Below are 20936 nucleotides of genomic sequence, written 5' to 3' on the forward strand. Positions count from 1 at the left end.
TGTCCCAATGCCTGCTGTCTGTGTGCCTTTGTGCACGAGTTGATCTATCTCTATAGCACTGCCCATAGATCATGGCCAGTGTGTGTCCTATCATGAGTGTGTGGTAGTTCCCCATGTCCATTGGATCCCCTGCTTTGATCAAGAATAGCTTGCATTTTGAAAAGGATGCCTTGTTATGGTGGTTGGTTTGCCAAATCCAAGGAAACATCAAGGGAAAGGCCGAGGCAATATGAGAATGAAATTTTCCATATATGTGTGTTTTTGTTTGTGTGTGTGTGAGAGAGAGAGAGAGAGAGAGAGAGAGAGAGAGAGAGAGAGAGAGATCATGATTGTAGCTGGCTGTCCTCTTTTTGGGGACTGTTTTTTCTAATATAAATTCCATTGGATTTCACGCTTGATATAGATCATTCTTGTGAGAGATGATTTGTATAGGCTCACCACTCTCGATTCCCGCACCCCGCCTGTCTCTAAGACCTCATCTTGATATGTTGTCTCCCACGTGTATCCGCTGATATAGGCAAAGGGTTCTTGGGGCTCTAATGGTCCTCTGTGTAGAAAGCTGTATCTCGTCTTGGATATGATTCAGAAAAAGAAAAGGAAGATATATTAAGGCCTCGGGAGGCCTCATGGGCCTATGGGACAAAATACACACCAAAAGGATAAACACCAAACATCAGTTATACATTGAGAGTCTCTTGGGAGTGTGTATACCACTCACAGAGTTATTATAGGTCAATTATGGTATACTTCAAAAGATAATCAGTCTGCATTACATCAGTTTAAGACTGAGTCTTTGATAAGTTTTTCGTCTCTATAAACAAAGAAGTCCTTAGATCCGACCATAAGGTATCATTACAATGCAAACAGTGCAGGTTGGGATCTCGGTGCTGTGAGTCTCATAGATCCCATCACCCTATGCAAGGGACCACTAGTATCCCATGAGGGGCTTATCAAAAGCCACCCAACTCGAACCATTGCCCACTTTCCCTCCTTGCGGGTGGTGTTCCCGCACGCGGGGGCTTCCCCCCCCCCCCTTCTCTCTCTCTCTCTCTCTCTCTCTCTTCCCTTCCCCCCCATCCTACTTTGTCCACCTTTCTCCCCCCGCTTTCTTCTCTCTCTTCTCGTTGTATCCTTCTGTAGCCCTCCATAGCTCCGTTTGGTCATCCTGTAGCCTCACTTGTAGCCCCCTGATTATTGATTTTTTAATGCAAGGGATGCTTTGATGAATGAGCTTAATTGGAAATAATAGTTTAGGAGGAATCTTGGAGGGACTAATGCAATAAGAAACTTTTATATTCTCAAATATTTTGCATTCTTGGAAGGAAAGATGCTATTAGTGCATTTCATATTTTAAGGTGGTTGTGCCTTTGTCCAAGTAAACATGCTTCACATACATGCTTTGAAGGCATATGCATCTTAGAAAGATCAACAACCATATCTTCTTTATGCAACTTTACCAAAGTTTCGAAGTTGAGGTGTCCAAACCTCTCATGCCATAAATGAGCATCTGCCATGGTAGAAGCATCAATAGCATTAAGTATCTGCATCTGCAAGTCCAGCATCATCCAAGCATCTGTCATATGCATCAGGTCTCTAAGCAATGTGCCAATCAACACCATGGTAAAGGCATGTGTAACATCATATAGACTGCACACCTAACACCATAAAAAATAACCTGATATCTGCAAGTAGCTATGGCTGAAATGGATGCGGATGCTTGGTACATATAGTACATTGTCTAGAGTGAGTAGACCACCAGATATTGAAGAAATGGCAACTTGCCCAATGCCCTTTACTAAATAAGATGTATTTTTTGCACATGTAACGGTTCCCCCCTTCAGTGCATCTGCGAGTGAGTTGAATACCTTCCGACAGTGATGTGCTTACTAGCACCACTCTCAAAGAACCAGGTATCATAAGCATCAGAAACTGTCATGTAGGCATCATGAATATAATGATTGTATTGACAAGTAACAAGAAAAGCCCAATGCTGATCATGTGCAAAATTGACTGTCTCTTGCCCGTCATCTATACTAGGCGCACCAGAAACAGCAAGACCTGATGCAATTCTCTTTTTGCAATTAGGGATACCATGCCCAGGTTTCAGTTGGTAAGCCCCCTCATACACATGCTGGTCATTCCTCTGATGCATCTTCTTCTGGAGAGAAGAAAAAGAAAAAGAGATGGCATTGCCCATGACAACCAACCGCAAAATAGTGGCTATGAATTAGGCAATCCATCAAGTGTCATGGATACAAGTTGTGAATCTGGTACTACCTCATCAATATTTGCCAGCTGTTCTTTCAAATCTTTAACACTGGTAGGATAGACATCCATATTACCACCCTCTTCAGTGACAAAACCCTATCCTATCCACTAACCGTAGTTAGAGATTGGATTGTGGTTAGGGGGAAAAACCTCAATAAGGGAAGAGTGTCCCTAACCTACTTATTGTAATACATTGGCCACTGCCTAGAATATAATAATAATTCTAACACCCCCCTGCAGTGCCAGTGTAGTGTACAAGATAGTAATCAATCACCAAAAGGAGAAAAGTTTAGGGCACTGCGAAATGCCTCAAACTTCTCACATGAAAGTGCTGTGGTGAAGATGTCTGCAACATTGTCATGTGTTGACACATAGGTCATACTGATCTCCTGTGCATGCAACTTCTCTCTGACATAATGATAATGAACCTCAATGTGCTTCGTGCGAGCATGAAACACAGGATTCTTTGCCACTGCTATAGCACTTTGACTATCAGTGAGAATTGGAGAAGGACCCTCCAATAAGAGACAAAGATCAGTAAACAAACGATGTAGCCAAACACATTCAACTGTCGTTGTGAAAGCTGCCTTGTACTCAGCTTCACATGAGGAGGTAGCCATTGTAGATTGCTTCTTGCTCAACCAAGAAATGCAAGCTTTGCAAAAAAAGAAACAATTACCACTAGTGGACTGCCTGGTATCATAGTCTCCAACCCAATCTGAATCACTGTAAGCATGCATCTGCAAGTCACCCCCCTTGGGAAACATCAAGCCATAAGCCTTTGTGCCTTGCAAATAACAGAAGATGCATTTTACAGCTTGTTAATGGGTGGTCTTTGGGCTGTGCATATATTTGCTCACTTGAGATACTGCATACTGAATTTCGGGCCGTGTATTGCACAAATAGATGAGGTATCAAACAACTTGGCTGTAAAGTGTGACATCCACTGATTCACTTGCATCATACATAGTAAGCTTTAGCCCCCGTTCCATGAGAGTGGCTAAAGGCTTACAATCATGCATGTTGAACCTATCCAAGAGCTTTTTCACATACTTGGATTGAGACATTACGATTGCCATGCTTGTCTTGTATAAACTGGATTCCCAAATAAACACTTCTGATAGACGATAGACCAAGGTATAATTGGTGAAGTCATCTATGAATGTAACATAATAGAGATAACCACTAAAAGCAGGCGTGCTCATGGGACCACGAATATCACTGTGTATGAGGTGTAATTTTCGAGTAGCTCTTACTGCACCATCCTTCTTTAAAGGAAATCTATGCATCTTGCTAAGGATGCAACCCTCACATGCATGAGGAGGAGGTGACTCCAAAGGAGGCAATGCATCAACCATAGTATGCTTCAGAAGTGTCATTAAGCTGCCATAGCTCATGTGCCCATACCTTGCATGTCATAACTCCGCATTCTGCAATATTGGATCTTTTCTCGTATATGTTAAGCTGAAAAATACCTCAATACAAAGTGCCAGACAACATCAAAGCATAGTCATTCTCTTTGTCTCAGACTGCACACTTAGCATCATCGAATATACCCTGAAATCCTCCTCTATTGGGAGAGGACACTGAAAGCAAATTCTTCTTTATACCTGGCACATAAAGAACATCTGTAATTCTGAAATTTGTGCCATCAGTGGATGTGAGGATAATGTCCCCCACTCCACACACTGAATAAGAAGAATTAAATCTGAAATGCAAGACAAAAAGGCATAGTGCTTGCTCTGCTACAAAGCTGGCTGTAACATCTTCTCCATCATGTGCATTAGGAGTTGATGCATGTAAGACAGCCATACCTGAATCCCTTTTCTTTTCTTTATCTTTGCGCTTCTTGCATTCACCAATATAATGACCTGGCTTCTTTCAGTAGTGACAAATGCCTTTTTGTTTAGGCTTATCTACATCACCTTTAGCCTTATAAGAGGGCTTTCTTGAATCAGCTTTATACTGATGTGCGGACTGATTGGCATGTTGCTTTTGCTGCCCTTTTCCTTTGGGCTTAAACTTAGAAAGCATGGCATGCTCGCCAGCCGTGTTGCCATATTTCTTCTAGCCTGCTCTTCCTGCAAAAGAAGTCCTACCAACTCGTGAAAAGAGAGAGGATTGCTGCCCCCCCTCAATGACAAATTCAACGAGGTGTGGAAGCCAAGATAGGACTTTGGAAGAGAATTTAGAGTGATGGTAATCATCTTTGAATTGAGAATAACTTCATCTATATTCAGCAAATTCTCCCTCAAATCTTGAAGCTTTGTGAGGTGAGCATTCATGGAATCTCCCTCATCCATATGCGTATGAGATAGCTCTCTCTTGAGGAAGGAAACTCTGGCATCATTTCTTGCTGAAAACATGCTCTCTAAAATCTATCAAGTTGCCTTTGAGGTCTTGCATGACCGAATGTGAGGAATAATGAACCTTTTGATAGAAAGAGAAATCATAGAAAGAGCTTGTGCATCCCTAGAATCCCATCTTTTTTGCTCTGCTGTGGGAGCCACTAGGGTAGCAGCTGCTCCAATTACTTGTGCTGCATTTTGACCTCTACCCCTGCCTCCAGCTGTAGGAGTGACAGATGTAGCCACAGAATCTGGCCTTGCCTCATCTCCATTGTCATAATCCCAGAGATGTCTGCCAACCAAGATGTTGCGAACCATAAAACTCCACAAGTAGTAGTTGGTGCCATCCAACTTATCCTCCCGTGTGAGGACTCCAAACACCTCGTTGGGGTTGTTCTGAGCCATTTCTGCCAGAAAGTTCAAAAAAAGCACAGCAAATTGGACAAGTAAAATCCCTTTTAGGGATGTAAAATGCACAACCAGAGTCTGCCAAAGAAAATCTGCCCACAGTGATAATTACTACAACAGTCTATCAAAGGCTTGAAATGCACCACAATGCTCTGCAAATGCCCAAAAATCAGCAAAGAAAATCTGCAAAAAGTGGCAAAAGTTTGCAATTTGACTCACACTGAGTGTAAAACTGCTTGTAAATGGCCCAAATCGTCTTTCAACTGCCAAAGTGCATCTGCATGCCAAAAGCGTCAATTTCTTTAGGGAAATTGCATCCAAAAGAGGGCAAATTAACCGAACGCCCCAAAAATGCCTGAAATTGCAGTGCAAAACCGAAAGCCCCAATCTTTGAGCTGAAATCGAGTATAAATTATGGCAAATTCACCAGAAGCCCCAAGTGTCACCCAAATTTTAAGTCTCTTGCAAAAAGCCCCAAACTTCCACCTGTTGAATCCACAGCCAAACAATGGCTTAATGCAAGCGCCTTCAAGAGGACAAGAGCTAGTAAATGTATGGATTGCTTCAGCTGACTAGAATCGTACGGTGTACGGTCACCGTACACAAATACCTCAAACTACACTTGTACGAAAACAGCCGTACGGTGTAGTGACGGGGTTTGTACGACAATGTACGAACAGAGTACAAAATGACATCGCTGGTGCAGCATGTGTATGGGATGGTCTTGTAATATACGGTATGGATTGTATGACGAAACTCGCGTTGTGTGGTACGATGTTGTCAGGTACGAAAGCCGTACGTTGTATGGTTGGCGGCACTGTACGAAATGTCTGTAGGAGTTGCAGGTGAGAAATGCGAGGGAGCTGTATAGCTGATAGACGGATTTGTATGGAATGCGACGTGATTGCGCAGAATTGTATCGGGCAGGCGGTACGGGCAGGTGTACAGTCATATGGACTGTATGGGATAGAGGTCACGAGCTGGAGTAGGAGGACGGTCAGTTGTGTAGGAGCAAGAGGAGGGAAAACCCGATCTGATACCAAATGCTAGAGAAAGGAGAGCAATGAGCAAGAGTGAGAGCAAACGTAAGTGGGTTGAATAACTGAATAGAATGAGTGAGTACAAAAATGAGAGTGAGGGGTTTTGTCTAAGTGACAGAACCCTATCCTAACCACTAACTGTAGTTAGGGATTGGACTGTGGTTAGGGTAAAAATTCTCAATGAGGGAAAAGTGCCCCTAACCTACTTATTTCAATACATTGGCCACTGCCTAGAATATAATAATAATTCTAACATAATAACCCTTTTTACCAATAGAGCAATTAAGGCATGTGCTTTTGCATCATGTCCATCCCAGTGAGTTTGCTCGTAGTATCCACACCATTAGAGCTTGGTTTTCATTTCTCATGTGAGGATGGTAGTGGTTCATGTGATATCACTCTCTATCAGTAGGCAGTTAGTTGTTTGATTTATTTATGCCATACCAGTCCAGATCTTCAATATGCTGTCTCACAGTTGAGCAGATATATGCATAGCTCCTCTACACACCATTGGTAGGCCGTGAAGCGAGTTTTCAGTAATTTTGGTACTCAGGCCAATTCTTCACTTGTCATGCATAGATTCATTGATAGTGATTGGTTTGGCTGTTCCGTCACCCGTGTGTCACATAGTGGCAATTGTTTCATGCTTGGTACTTCATGCATCTCTTGGTTCAGCAAGAAGCAGACTACAGTTGCTACTTCCAGTTGTGAGGTTGAGTATAGAGCAGCTTTTATAGCTACAGTGGAGTGTGTTTGGCCCCGCAAGTTACTTGCACAAATAGCTCCACCATCATCTTCACTGATAGTCATAGTGATTTGGTTGTTGCATGGAATCTAGTTTTCCCCGCACAAAGCATATTGAGGTTCATTATCACTATGTGAGAGAGAGATTGTCATCAAGGGATATTCAGTTGTCTTACGTTCCCATTGAAGACAACTTGGCATCTCTTTATGAAAGCTCTTCCTCGACCTAAGTTTGAAGCTTTCTAGCAAGCTTTGAACTTAGTACCTTTTGTAACTTGGTCTATTATGCTTTGTACAATCATAGGTTGCTATATTCATACAGGATGAACATGTGCAACCATGACATTAGTTCTTCAGGTATTCTGAGACGTGTCCATGGAGGGGGTTTGTAGGCCACTCATGGGCTATCCATAGGTGGCATTCATTCCTTGATATGTGCCTTGTAGGCCTAGTTATAGGCGGCTAGGACATATGGTATAGTTCGTACATGTACCAGTTAGTACACTAGGTACTAGTAGGATACCTTGTCTTATGGTTTTGTTATATTGGGTGTACTTTGTACTGGTTCATTCATTGCAGCAATGATTACATCAGTATGGATTTTGTCTCCATTGCTTGTCCCTCCTTTACTTCCTTGCTTGCCCTAGTCTACAATGGTGAAGCTACTGCAGTCCATATTAGTCATTGTAAAGCTCATGCGGTTATTACATTTAACTCACGAGATTTAAGACTCAAGAGCCTACGACAATCCTACAAGCTGAAAGGAACTAAGCTATGCATAGTTGAGGAGCTTACAAGAGCTCAACTAAAGGATAAAGCAACTAAATTAGCCAAGGTTAAGGTTGCTAGGAAGGATGGAAAGTGGGCAGTGTACTATGGAGGAATAGCACTCATTAAGGATTTAAATCAAGACCAACAGACTCTCAGTGTTAAAATGATGTATGGCCGATTATATATGTTCTCCTAGGATATAATTTAGGTACTCTAAATAACTGGAGTTTCTTTATGCACTCTTGGAAGTTGCCGTGTGCCCTCCCTGGGGATCAAATATGTAGTTTGGGGGATAAGCTGTTATATTAGATGATTTTTCTATTGTTCCTAGGCCTTTTGGTTTCCTGTGGACCTTAATAGACTTTCTTTCTTTCTTTCTTTCTTTCTTTCCTCTATTTGCAAGGGGGTGAGGTCCTCATCCAAATGGATTTGGGGGTGATCCCATAGAGGTGTCCTCTTGTGTAGTGCTGCAGGGTGAGCTTGAGTGTCCCTGACAAGAGGCTGCTACTGAGTGGGATGCGCATGCACCCTTAATCCCAATATGTGGGTGGAAGCCACGAAATTGGTTGGATTGTCAATAGCAGTGGTAGAGGTACGTGGGATCCCCTTGACTCTAATGTTGAGAGTCTTATTTGGCGCTTTGTTGCTGCCCAAGAATGGTGGCAAAAAAAGGTGGCTTTTCAGGCTCCTATTTTGCGATGTCCACCCCTCTGGTATGGCCGACTGCAGGGTGGCTAGCAATGATCCATGGCTGGATCATTGCTCCGATCAATGATCCACGGCTGGATCATTGCTCCGGGCTGTTGGCACCAAGCTCCTTACTCACCTTTCTTCTTTCTCCTCCATTTCTCATTTTTGTCGTTCTCGACTTATGAGGGGGAGGAAGGCGAATTGCCCTTCTTATCCATCATTTCTGCAAGGGCTACAACATTGGGGGAATTCTTGGATTGGAAGGACTGAAAGGTGACCTTTCTTGGATAGCTAGAGGGGAGGTTGGGATAGGGGGTTTGGAATCTAGGTGCAGAATGGATCGGAGGGGGGCGTCGGGGGGAGGGAGGGGGTTGTGAATAGAGGTGTGGGGGGGGGGGTTGGGAATTGGGTTGAAAGGTAGGGGTTCTCGAGGGACTTGGAAAGTAGGCAGGGGGAGTAGAAAAGAAGGGGGAAGGCTGGAAAGGTTGGGGGGGGCTGGAAAGGTTGGGGGGGGGGGGGTTGAAGGGGTACAGTCAAGGCTAGAAGCTAGGTGGAGGTAGGGAGCAGAAGCAGTAGAGAGAGAGAGAGGCCTCACGGGCCTATGGGACAAAGTACATCGAGAGAAGAAACTCATACAAGCCTTTGTGGGTTGAAGCAAAGGGGACGCTAGGGCCAGCGCTCAAACTCAAAACTCAAAACTCAAAAGCGCAAAAGCTGAAATTGAGACTCATAATTTGAAACCTAGTGGCGTGGTGGCTCTCCGGTGGGCTGTAAGGATGGCTTGGATCTGTGTCTGTCAAGTGGTCTCTCACTGTGGCAAAGGACGTGTTCTCTTCGACCTCTGTATTCGATGGGCTATGTCAAGAGTCACTGGCGGCCTCCTTTGAGGATAGCTGAGATAGATCGGACCTCGATCGTGCGTGCTTTGGTCACTCTGTGTCGTGTGTGGTCTTTGCATCTTTGGCTCGTCAACGTCGTGTTGTCTCTCCCTGTTGATCCACGCTCCCCTCGTGTCAGCTAGCTCCTCCTCCTCCGCCCCAATATGTCCTAGAATTGACTCAAATGCATAGAAACCGATGACATGTATCTGTGCTCGCTTCCTGGTACGCGGTCACGTCCTGCTGCTGTTTGATCAGTCTCAATAGTGTCTCTTTAAGCCATCTCATCTCAATCAGATAGAGCCCAACACAGATCTGGTCATGGAAGTGGATCAAGAGCTTGCAAGTCACAACTCACAACTTAAAATGTTAAACTGACAAGATCGAGATAAACAACTTAACAAGAGTCTAGAGGGCTACATAGATTATATACTAATCATTGTAGATCAATAAACATAAATATCATGACAATTGTCTGTCAGTCACATGTGACATGAATGAAATCTGCATCTCGATACATATAATTGAAAGGAAAGTTTCAACTCTCAAGAGTCAAATCTCTCAAATCTGAATTTGTGAGGTCATTGCCACTATTGAATCCAAAGTCACTATCAATGGTATCATGGTTACATCGAATCGATATTTGTTGCTACACCCCACCCACCCAAAAAAAAAAACAAGAGTGTCTAAAGGTGTCTTAAGTGTCTTATCATAAGACACGAGTGTATTACCAACCATGATCTGAATTGGTCGTGATAGAATTGGATGTTGGTGGAGAACTCGTGGTCTCCCTCCCCCCCCCAAGTTCGAGCTAAGAAGGTCTAATTGGATGATACAATTCATCTCATCTTGTGGGATCAACTCGGGCGGTGCATCCATGCTATACTGAAAGGGGGGAAGTCGGCTTGTTTGGATACCTTGACTTGCAAACCATGTGCATACGCGTGCATACCATACTTTGCCGACTGTGCTTTCTGCTAATTGTATGGATGACTAGTGCTAGCCTTGGCAGTCTCCAGTGGAGGAATGTTACTCCTTGAAAGATGGCATCAATCTAGAGTAGTGTCATTGCGAACACTGCGTGTACTATCTGATGGGGGACTGAGGGCTTACTTTGAATCGTCCTAGACCCCATAATCACCTATAGCCGCTCACATCTCTTCCAAAAGGTCACGCTGTCAAAAAGATGCTGCATATATGGCAATCTGTCACTAGGATGTTGAAAAGCCAGCCCTTCGCCAGTGGATCTTGAAAGTGTGCTTGAAAGCACGGCCTTACTAGTCAGGCCTATGCTCCTTGTCCTCATGTGAGTCATGCCCTGGCTGCATGGACCATCCTGAAAATTGGCCCTTTGAAGATTGCCCCCAAGTATGTGTATGACTGCACTATCTCCAATGGCTCACCTCAGTAAGTGAAGCTATATTGATGTAGTTTTGCGCGTGAGGTGTTAAAGATCATAACCTTGGTCTTCCCTTGCCAAGGTTGGGACTAGGGCATCCGCATAAAGCAGTATTTGTATCATCAATTCAGCCAGTAGTGATTCCTCACCTCCTAAGGGGTCTATAAAGGATGAGGTCTCGTCAATGTAGAGCCTGAAGAGGGTCGGTGAAAGAGGGATGCCTGCTTCACTCCGATCGTGCTCTCAATCCAATTTGATAGGCGTCCTACTCTTCCTCTGGTGGACTCAAATAGGCTCATCACCCCCCCAATCATTTCTTCTCGAATTTTCTCCTGAAGTCTCTTGATCATACGATATCATGGAGTAGTGTCGAAGGCCTTCTGGTACTCTACAAAGAAAGTGTAGACTTTCCGCTACCGCGACCTCACCTTCTCGATGATAGCTTGTAGGGTGAAGATGGGGTCTAAGGTGGAGTGCTGTCTTTGGAATCGTGCCTGTCCTAGAGCCCTCTATCCATGTGCCTCTATGTAGCTGCTGATCCTGCTCTATAATACTGACCCATAAATCTTGGCCAAAGTGTGGCCAATGATAAGAGTGCAGTAGTTTCCAATCTCCATGGGATCCTTAGATGGAGGCATATAGCATGGTTGAACATCTGCGCTAAAATTGGACCAAGGATCTCCTAATTCTATGCAGTGAGCAAATGACAAGTAGTGGCCCTTACTAAGTACTAAGCTAGACTAATAATCTCAAAACTCAGACATGCAAAGCTAGTGCCCCAAATACATATTTGGGCGTCATTGTGGCTCTCCGATGAAACGCGAAAATGTCTTGTATTTGGCCAAGAGGTTGTGAGGGTTTTGGGATCTTGAAAATGTGAGTGGAAGCACTGGCGCTCGAGTCTGGCGATTGCGGCATGTCCCTTGCTTAAACATGCCTACATAGCCGATTAGATCGTGAAGATTAGATGTGAAAAGAGGACACTCAGGTATGTGTAGGATGCAACAATCTCCACGGGAGCTCCGTCGAAGGTAAACTTCTATGTGCGGCCGCTCGAGATATGTTGAAGATCAGAACCTTCGTTTTACCCAAGTTGACCTTTAAATCACGTGTATTGCAAAAAACCTGGAGCGCATCTAAATGTCTTTGGAGACCCTTAGCTAAGGAGAGTAGGACCACGTTATCTGCGTATAATAGGATCATAATCTAAGAGCCAGCTAAGAACCTGCATCTCCTAGAGTCATTATGAAGGACTCGAGCTCATCGATGTACAGGCGAAACAAGGTCATTGATAATGGACAGCCTTGTTTCACTCCGATTGTGCTCATGATCTCCTTTGTCTAACTTGTCGCAGTCCTGACTCTACTTGACGTTCGGTCGTAAAGTGCCCAGATTCCCCAAATAATGTCCTGACCATACCCAAGATCAAGTAGGTGTCTGTAAGGTCGAGCTCGTGGTACCACGTCGAAGGCTTTGCGGAAATCCACAACACAACAATAAACCCTCTGCTTCTATGCTCGAGCCTCCTCAATGAGAGCCCACAATGTAAAGATGTTGTCCAGTGTGCTATGATCTGCTCGGAACCTTGCCCACACCATCGCTCCATGTCCCGCACACTCTGCCTCTCAGGTAACATGAGTGTCAAGTGCTGCATAAATCTTGGACATGACGTGTCCAGTCATGATGGCTCTGGAGTTCTGTGAACACATGGGATTCCTTGTCTTGTGAATTGGAATAATAGTGGTGAGGGTACAGGTGCGAGGAAAACCGGCTCAAACGCTTCATTGAGTAGCTTTGCTAAGACCAATGCTAGTGTGCTAATACCATGTGCAATGTACTACGTACAAAGCCCTTCTTGATCTTTGGCTCGGCCATTTTGTAGCTTAAGGGTAGTATGTTTGATATCACCGAAAGTGAAGAGCGCACAGGAAGTGGGGCATGGTAGTTGTAGGAGCTTTGGTGAGGGCTGGTGAGGATAGAGAAAGTGTGCGTAGGTGTGCCAGATGATCGGTCGGTGATAGGGGATGTGGACCTTCACTTGAGAAATTTCTACAAAAAATCCTTGGAAGTTGTAACTCAACAGAGTGTTTAGTAGTAGTTCTCTTCTGACGTACGAGGTTACTATATTCTTGTGTAGTGTTTGTTGCACGTGGAAGATGACTCTTTGTGTGTGTGTGTGTGTGAGAGAGAGAGAGAGAGAGAGAGAGAGAGAGATCTATTAATGTCCGCTGGAGCAGGTCTATGGGATAAGGTACACACCAAAAAAGTTGCAAATACATCTAGGTATTCAGAGAGTTGAGGGAGTGCTCAAGGCAACTCAGCCCCAATTATTCACATGCATAACTAGCTACTAATTCTATCTTAGAAAAACGGCTTGAATAACATCAGTTCAAGATTGAGAGTCTTTGAGTTTAAATTTGAAATCACGAATCAAGGCTTGTCCATCACGATAGAGTGCCCACAGCTTTGCCTGCATCTTTCACTTTAGCAAGTTCAACATTCCTTTGTTTGAGTTGAGTCGGAGTGAGCTCCTCAAATAACCATACCCGTGTACCTTTCAGCTTATTTGTCTGCCAGAGAATCTTGGTTCTTCCTGCCCTCTCTCTTGTACTTGTGTTACCTTCTGAGAGATACAACTGATGTGAGTTTCGTCCGATTCTATCTATGGTATCTCCTTCTTGAGACACGTGAGCTTCTCTTCTTCTGTGTATCCCTCAGTAAAATCATCAACATGACAGCCAAGGCAATCCTGTGGCAGCCCCACAATGCGCTATATTTTCTTATTTTTTGCTATGTTTTCCTGCTCTTTCACCTCTGTATGAAGATCTGCTTTGTTGATTTTGTTGTTGGCTATAATAACCATCTCTTTCTTGGCTGAGCTGATCTGAGTGGTGATCATCTCTTTGACCGTGGAGACAAGTGTTGGTGCTGGTGGAGATCAACTGCATTTTTGTAGAACTCCAGCAATGATCTGCTGCTTACCATTATTTTCCATCTCCTTCACTTTCTTCTTGAGAGCTGCTACCACAAGCCCGATCTCTTTTACTTCCTGCTGTAGATAGTAGATTTGCTCCTGCGGGTCTGATCCAATCCTTGGCTAAAGTATAGTGCATATGGGCTGGGTGTCGCTAATGAGGCTACAATGTTAGAGTACGAGGGCTTGCTGACTGCTGGTGTGGTGGCGAACTGCTTCGTCTTAGGGAAAGAGGGAGACTCCATCTATGGACCCCTTAGCTGAAGCTAACCCCTCAAATTGGGCCAGGGGATTATAACCTAGTTTGTGTATTAGGTCTCCCCCCCTCTGCTCTATTGATATGTGATGACTTGGACGAAAGGCTGCTCTGCTGCTGTATGGCCTGTATGGCCTCTGCTGTATGGGGCTGTATGGTATGTAGGACGAAGGAAGACTGGAGGCTGAGGGCTAAAGGCGCAGTGGTGGTGGAGGCTGAGGCAGGCGACGGTTGTACGGCTTGTGCTGTACGGCGGTGGGAGCTATAGGAGGGAGGGAGGGAGAGAGAGAGAGAGAGAGAGAGAGAGAGAGAGAGAGAGAGAGAGGGATTGTCGTCTTCGAAAGGCCTCATGGGTCCATGGGGGGGGGGAGAGAGAGAGAGAGAGAGAGATTATCATCTTCGAAAGGCCTCATGGGTCGATGGGATAAAAAATCGATCCAAGTACAAGGTTGGATTGCATGAGGCAGCTATTGTGGAGTGTGTAAAACATATCTACAAAACATAACTATGTCTTAGTGCTATAAGTATGCAAGCTAAGAAAGGCTTTGTATAGTTTGAAGCAAGCGTCTCGAGCTTGGTATGCAAAGTTAAATGCCTTTTTGTTCAGCCATGGGATGCAGAATAGTCTGCAAGAGAGCACCCTCTATGTCAGAAAGGAAGGGGAGGATTTGCTCATCATTGTTCTCTATGTCAATGACATGCTGCCCATTGGTATACTGATGCTGCCAAAGTTACTGATTTTAATACGGAAATACAGTAGACATTTGAGATGTCAGATTTAGGGTTGCTTCACTCCTATTTGTGCATCTAGTTTATATAGGATGATAGAGGTTTTGGGCTGCTGCAGTCCAAGTATATTGTTAAGCTCTCGAAATGGTTCAGATTTCAGAGTTGCAAGCCCATCTCTATTCTTATGGCGATGGGGCTTAAGCTGTCCGTTCATGATGCCAGTGAATCTTGTGACGTCTATGTTTACAGCCAAGCTGTGGGATGCCATAGAAGTTTTCGTCCAAGTTGCGGCCTGATAATTCTTTCTATGTTAAATGGTGCATTGCCCTATCAGCTAGATTTAGATGCTCATTTGGGAGACTTAAATGAAATCGTTTAGACTTCACAAGCAATTGTAGCTTGAATGAAGAGATTTGGACTACTTTTTGATTAGCCTTCTCCTTTAGTGCTAACCTTCGTCATGGTTGAGTTTACCCTTCGCCTTTGGAGTGCTGACAAAAACTCAGTACGAAACTTTGTACTAATGGATGCTCAAGTATGTGTGGGGGTGTGGATTTATATGTGTGAGAGCATATTTTTATACTATGGTCTAAGCCCACTGTTGGGCGTTGATGACGTCAGTGGGGATGTCATAGTGGCTAGTCCGTGCTATGCGTGATGGAGTTTATGGTTTTCAATCTTATGAGTGACTATCGTGAGATTGAAACTGCATCATGTTGTGTTTTTAGAGGATGACTTTGGGAATGTTCCTAGTTTCATCTAGGTATAGGCTGTGGGATGTCTCATGTACTTATGCAATAACTTGACATTCAGTATGCAGTGTCCCAGCTTGAGCAAGTTAATGCACAGCCCAAAGAGTTCACATTGGTAGGCTGTGAATCGGGTGTGCCTTTTTTTGTTGGGCTGGTGATTTTGATACTCTGTGCAGTCCACTAGTGGTAACTGTTTCCTTCTTGGACGCCCAAGGTGTAGGGTAAAAGAAAGATCCTCCTCGAACCCAAAGCCAAAGGATTAGCTTTGAGAACAAGGGCTGTGGACATCTCATTGTCCTTGAAACTAAAAACTAATCTCGTCTTATGTTTGTCTCTTTTTGTTTTTGTTTTTTAAGTATTTTGTAGTATTTCTTCACCTTTTTAATTATGAAGCGACCACGCTAGTTATTTGTGTATGGGATATTATGGGGTCTGTAGAAAATAGGAAGAGTGAGTCATATAAAGAGGTGGGCTGATGTCCATGTTTTTCAATAATATAAGAGAGATCACATGCCAAGCATGTGGAAGGCATGTGGAGGAGTGTGGAGTCAAGAGGATTCCTTCTAGAATTCCTATGTGGAGCTGACCCTGCAATGTCTCAAGGACCAGTGATGATAGGTTCTGTGCCTATTGATTTTGACTCTTCTAAGCCATATAAGGACATGTTGTCATCCTCCTTTAGTTGTTGCAAGGCGGGGTCTTCTTCAAACATCCGTTGCATTAGGGTGGATCCCATATTAGAGCAAAATGGAAGAGAAGGGAGTAGAATGACAATGATCTGAGAATCTTAGAAAAAGGCAATTCACTTTGGGCTGTCCTACTTCAGAAGAATGGGTCTATGCGATTGTGTATAGATTGCCATGCCTTAAATAAGGCAACAATTGAAAATAACTATAAGCTCTTTGACCAATTGCGAGAAGTAGGTAGTTTAGTAAGATGATTTAAGCTCTAAGTGTCAAGTTAAGGCCCACAAGACGATGTACCTAAGAGTAGGTTTGGAATTCAAAAGGATCATTATCAATTTAGTGTAATGGCCTTTGGGTTAGATGATAGTCTTATAACTCCCATAAATTTTCTTCGAGCTGGGCCTGGAGGCGTCTGTTCTGCTACATAAGCATCTCCATCATTTTTTGATTGCTTTGCAAAAGTGCACTCTTGTGGCTGTCTTTTGTCTTCTTGGAAGTCGGACTTGTGGCTGAACTCTTCTGACCTTATCCCTTCCATGTTGCTTGGTTGTGTGGTATTTCCTGACCTTAGCACAACCATGCTCTCGGGGTAGTCAAGCTGGATCACAATGTAACATGCAACGGTTAATGCTCGTGTAATCAACGGTTAATGACCTTCTTTAAACCTTCAGCGAGTATGTCTTCAATGGACACTGTAGAGGGGTTAAGGGGAGAGAAAAGTAGAGGGAGAGAATCAAGGCTTTAATCTTGGAGAACTGAAATACAACTGAAAGTATGCACTCTGGAGAGAGACCGTGAAATCTGTAGACGAACCCAGGAACTTAAGAAGCAGTTCCAAACCAATGACTGAGACCTCAATGCTGTCCACACCGATGTAGACCACTCTGTGGGGCTAAGGATGAGGCTAGTGCTGTCCACGGGATGCAGGGTGTCTGTTTTAATTAGAGAGATGAACTGAGATGTGAAGGAAACCAGAATGAGAAAGCTGAAACTGAGAACTGAGGGAAGAGAATGTGCCAAGAGAGTGCGCTGTGAAACTTAGATAGAAAACTGCTGAAACAGACTGGGAGAACCTCTACTTTGCTGCTGTCCAAATCTGCTGCTGTGACGCATGGAGATCTGCCAAATCCTGACTGTTTGGAGCTGATTCAGGGCAAGGGCCGGAGCTGCTGGGGAACTGATTGCCAGACCTAAATGGGGAGGAAGGGAATGGTAGGGCTGACTCAGTCAGCCCGACTGGCTGACTTATAGGAGACCACATCTGTTTATAAAAGGCACCTGGTCCAGCCTATTTGGCAGCAATTTAGGCTTGTCTTTGAGGCTCCTAACCTACGCTGAGACATAGTCTAAAAAACTCTAAACAAGGACTAACTAACCTACTGAGTTCTTTGAACAAGGACTGACGAGATTTGACCTAGGTACCTCCTGCCAGGACTCATCCCCAGACTAGGGAGGCCAGTGTGTCACAAGGACCTTGGTACAAGGGTGCATGTGACAATTCCTAGTGCACTTGGTGATTGCCAAGGCCATGGCCCATTAGTAAATCTCGTCACTTACATGTAGAACAAATGCGTCTATGGCAATTTCTCACTTGATTTAATGGAAAGGACAAGAACTTAATTATGATATGTATGATCCCCTTCACACTGATTTTAGACAACTGATAGAAAGTAAAAAATAGCTAGAAGCAAGCAGAAGGTAGGAGGAGAAACAAACGCTTCAAGGATCTTGAGAGGCTTGAATTTTGAAAAACTGCCCTTGTTGATGCGAGAGGAACGCAAGAACAAGGAGGCACACCGATGCACAGAGCTTGCCTAGATCGAGAAGCAGCACATACTTGACTGAGAGGCCCTGCTGGCATATGTTAGACACTATGCAGGACAACTTGAGTGTGTTGGCTCCACACCACCTACCTCTACACCAGATTAACTACTGGTCAACTGAGGGCTGAGGGGAAAAGACTGTTAGCTAAAGTTACTCCACTCACACGCTTCAATCTGAACTTCATGAGCAAGATAAAGTCCATCTCACAGCCTTTCATCTCATTGTGAGGCGGTAGCATTGGGCCAATAGCCAGACTTACATGACCACAAGGTAATACATATCGAGTGGAATAAGTTTGTTTCTGATCTCAAAGCCTGTTCTCTACCTCCCCAGTATATTCTTAACTTAATCTGGAGGATGAGTTTTCTCGTGTGGTTTGTTATCCTACAGTAACAGGGTCATCACCTTTGCTCAACAGTTGGGAGTGTCTGAAGACAACAAGTTGGGAGTGTTTGAAGACAACAAGTTGAAGCAATTCATGAGAGGTTTCATTTAGATTTCCAACATGGAAATTTGACCCACTTACCTATGACTAAGCGCTGACCCTTGCTCGGAATCCAGAAATATGCTGAATGGGGGGAAGCCCAAGAAGGTCCAACCAAGTGCCAAGACCCTGCAGCAGCGCAGGCAAAGGCACACAGCGGAAGGACACTTGGAACCAGCAGAAAAGTCGTCTTGTGGAAAGGAGGACTCCAAGTCTAGGAAGACACCAGATGAAAAAGTGGAGCGCATCACGGGAGGTTATCTTTAGCCCGATGAACAAAAGCGGTATCAATCTGAGGGTTGATGCGTCTTTTGCCATCCCATCACTGGGCATGGGAAGAAGGATCGTCCTAAGTGGTTGGCTGCAGAATCACTGGCTTCTACCGTTGCTTCTGTGGTGGTCACTACAGCTTGTCCAACATGCTATGATGCACCACTATCAATGTACCATCCTGATCTGCATGTTCAACATGATAACTGCATTTTGCCTTAGAATCACTATCAATCTTTTGCATACCATCAATCACAAGATACATTGTTCAGGTTCATTGGCATAATGACTGTAATGTCCACCTCTTCCATAGAAATTTCCTCTGTTGTTACTGGATTGACCTCGTTGGTCATACTACTTCTTGCAGTAGTTGCACTGTATGTTTGACATACAGTGCTACAAAATTGTTGGCCCACTTGTAAGGGACCATATGATGAGGACATGGTCTCAGTGCATCTGGTACTCTGTAGGAGTTCTAGGGGAGAGGACTATTGCTATTTATAGAGGGAGTTTGCAGAGCAGATGGTGGCTGGAAAGAGGGTGTTTTGGAGGGCCTACTGCAGTAGTGTGGCAGCCAGTTTTGGACTGCATGTAAGGCCTATCCATAAGCATTGCTGGGGACCCTGGTGGGACCCAGGTCTAGGCGGATGTGCTTGGCCAGATCTGATCATTAACATACTGATCAGTCTGAAAATAAGGAGGCAATCTAGTAGGCCAGAGTCTAAGCGGCTTTTTCCATATAAATACGGCCTGCAGTACAATCCCATTGAAGCCCTTCACACAAGGCAACACAAGATTGCATAGCAGGCCCGCTTAGATCTAAGTTTGTTGAGCTCTACATATCTCAGCACTTGCTGCATGTTTGCAGCCCATATTCGCAGACCTTGTGGAGGAGTCATCTCAGTTCTGTTGCCTTATTTATTTGTTGTCCTTTGTGGGTTTGATATTCAGTTCCTTTTGCACCATCTGAGTGAGAATTGGAGAGGGTTGAGTGTTGCTACGGCTGTGTGAGATTACTACAGCAAGCTTCCTCTCTTAAAACAGAGAAATATATTTGAGTGATGTTCACTTTGGACTCTGTGGAAATACAGAAATCGTAGAGTCTTTGGAGATTCTACTTTTTCCATGTTTCACTATTTCCGGATGTCCCTGTTTATGATTGCCTCTCTGTTCGTCAGATATATTATGCTGTTTCCTTGTCGTACAATGAAATATTTTGATATTGTAATTGCATGTCTCCTCTTTGGGGACTGGTTATTGTAATATAAACGTTCATGGATTTCACCCAAAAAATAAGTGTGTGTGAGTGTGTGTATGTTTGCGTGCGGGCCCGCACGTGCACGATAAAGAAGGTTATCCAGAAGATGAGTTCAATAGCCTCATCGAGAAATTACCCAATGTTAAAGGCGAGTATGATGACATATGTAGGATCTATTAGAAGGGGCCACATGCGCAAATCTTTTGTAGAAACAAGCATAAAGATTTCAAGGCAATGTTACAAATTAAAACGCAAATCTTTTGTAGAAACAAGCATAAAGATTTCAAGGCAATGTTACAAATTAAAACGCACTAAGATTTGGATATCGAAAGAGCTCACTCCAAACCAACTTAAACAAAGAGCCATGGAACTCACCAAATTAAAGGAAGTGAGGAAGGAGGGCAAAAAGAGAAGGGCAAGAACAGGATTCAAACCTAAGCCTAAAATCCATATTATGTAAGCATTAGAAAATAGATTTGCTTTATGATAATGTCGATTCTTCTGTTCTCATCTGGAGATGGTCCTGGTAAAAATGTGTTGACTTGCCTTTCTCATCCTTAGAAAGGTATCCGTGTACCTGATAACAGGTGGATCATTGCCCTGGATCTCCACAATGGAAGGCTCCTTATGGATAACATTTAATGCTGAGGATTGTCTGTTCGTGAGAATTTAATTATGAAATGAAGCTGTCTATGCTTGCACATCCGTTGCTCCTTGCGTGTAGACCTATGCTTAGATAAGAAAACTACAATTATCTTTCCTACATTTTTCCAGTCTTAAATCACTTCTCCAGGGTCCCAAGTCTCTTGAAAATATGTGTGTGGGGACCTTGTATAACATGAGAGCAACCTTGTGAAGCTGATGAAATACGATGCTTACTATAAACATATAAGTACAATAGGAATTCTCTCTTCTGTTGGTGTTTACCAAAAGTTAAGGTTTTTTGTTGCAGGGTTCCGATCCTAGCTGGCGGTGGAGCTCTTGGCTCAAATTATAGCTCTCCTTACATTACAGTAGATGGATCCTCGTCAGCGGTTTATTATGCACAACCAACATCTCAACCTGGTCCCTTTGCAATGCCAGGGTAAGGGTGCTACAATCTATGGCAAATTTAATGTTGTGTTTCTGTAAGCTCAGTGCTTAAAATTTTTTATTTC

General features: G+C 43.9%; 1 protein-coding gene across 1 annotated transcript in view; it reads left to right on the forward strand.

Annotated features, from left to right (window-relative positions):
* Window positions 1-20936, forward strand: part of LOC147892276 (CASC3/Barentsz eIF4AIII binding protein) — a 72281-nt gene that overhangs the window by 48673 nt on the left and 2672 nt on the right. The window contains exon 7 of the mRNA XM_087388035.1: window positions 20732-20863. Within this exon, the coding sequence (XP_087244161.1) occupies window positions 20732-20863 (132 nt within the window). The remainder of the gene's footprint in view (window positions 1-20731; window positions 20864-20936) is intronic.

Source organism: Dipteris shenzhenensis, chromosome 17, assembly GCF_047967505.1.
Source record: "Dipteris shenzhenensis isolate YYH24624 ecotype China chromosome 17, Dip_SZ_1.0, whole genome shotgun sequence".
Classification (NCBI taxonomy): Eukaryota; Viridiplantae; Streptophyta; class Polypodiopsida; order Gleicheniales; family Dipteridaceae; genus Dipteris; species Dipteris shenzhenensis.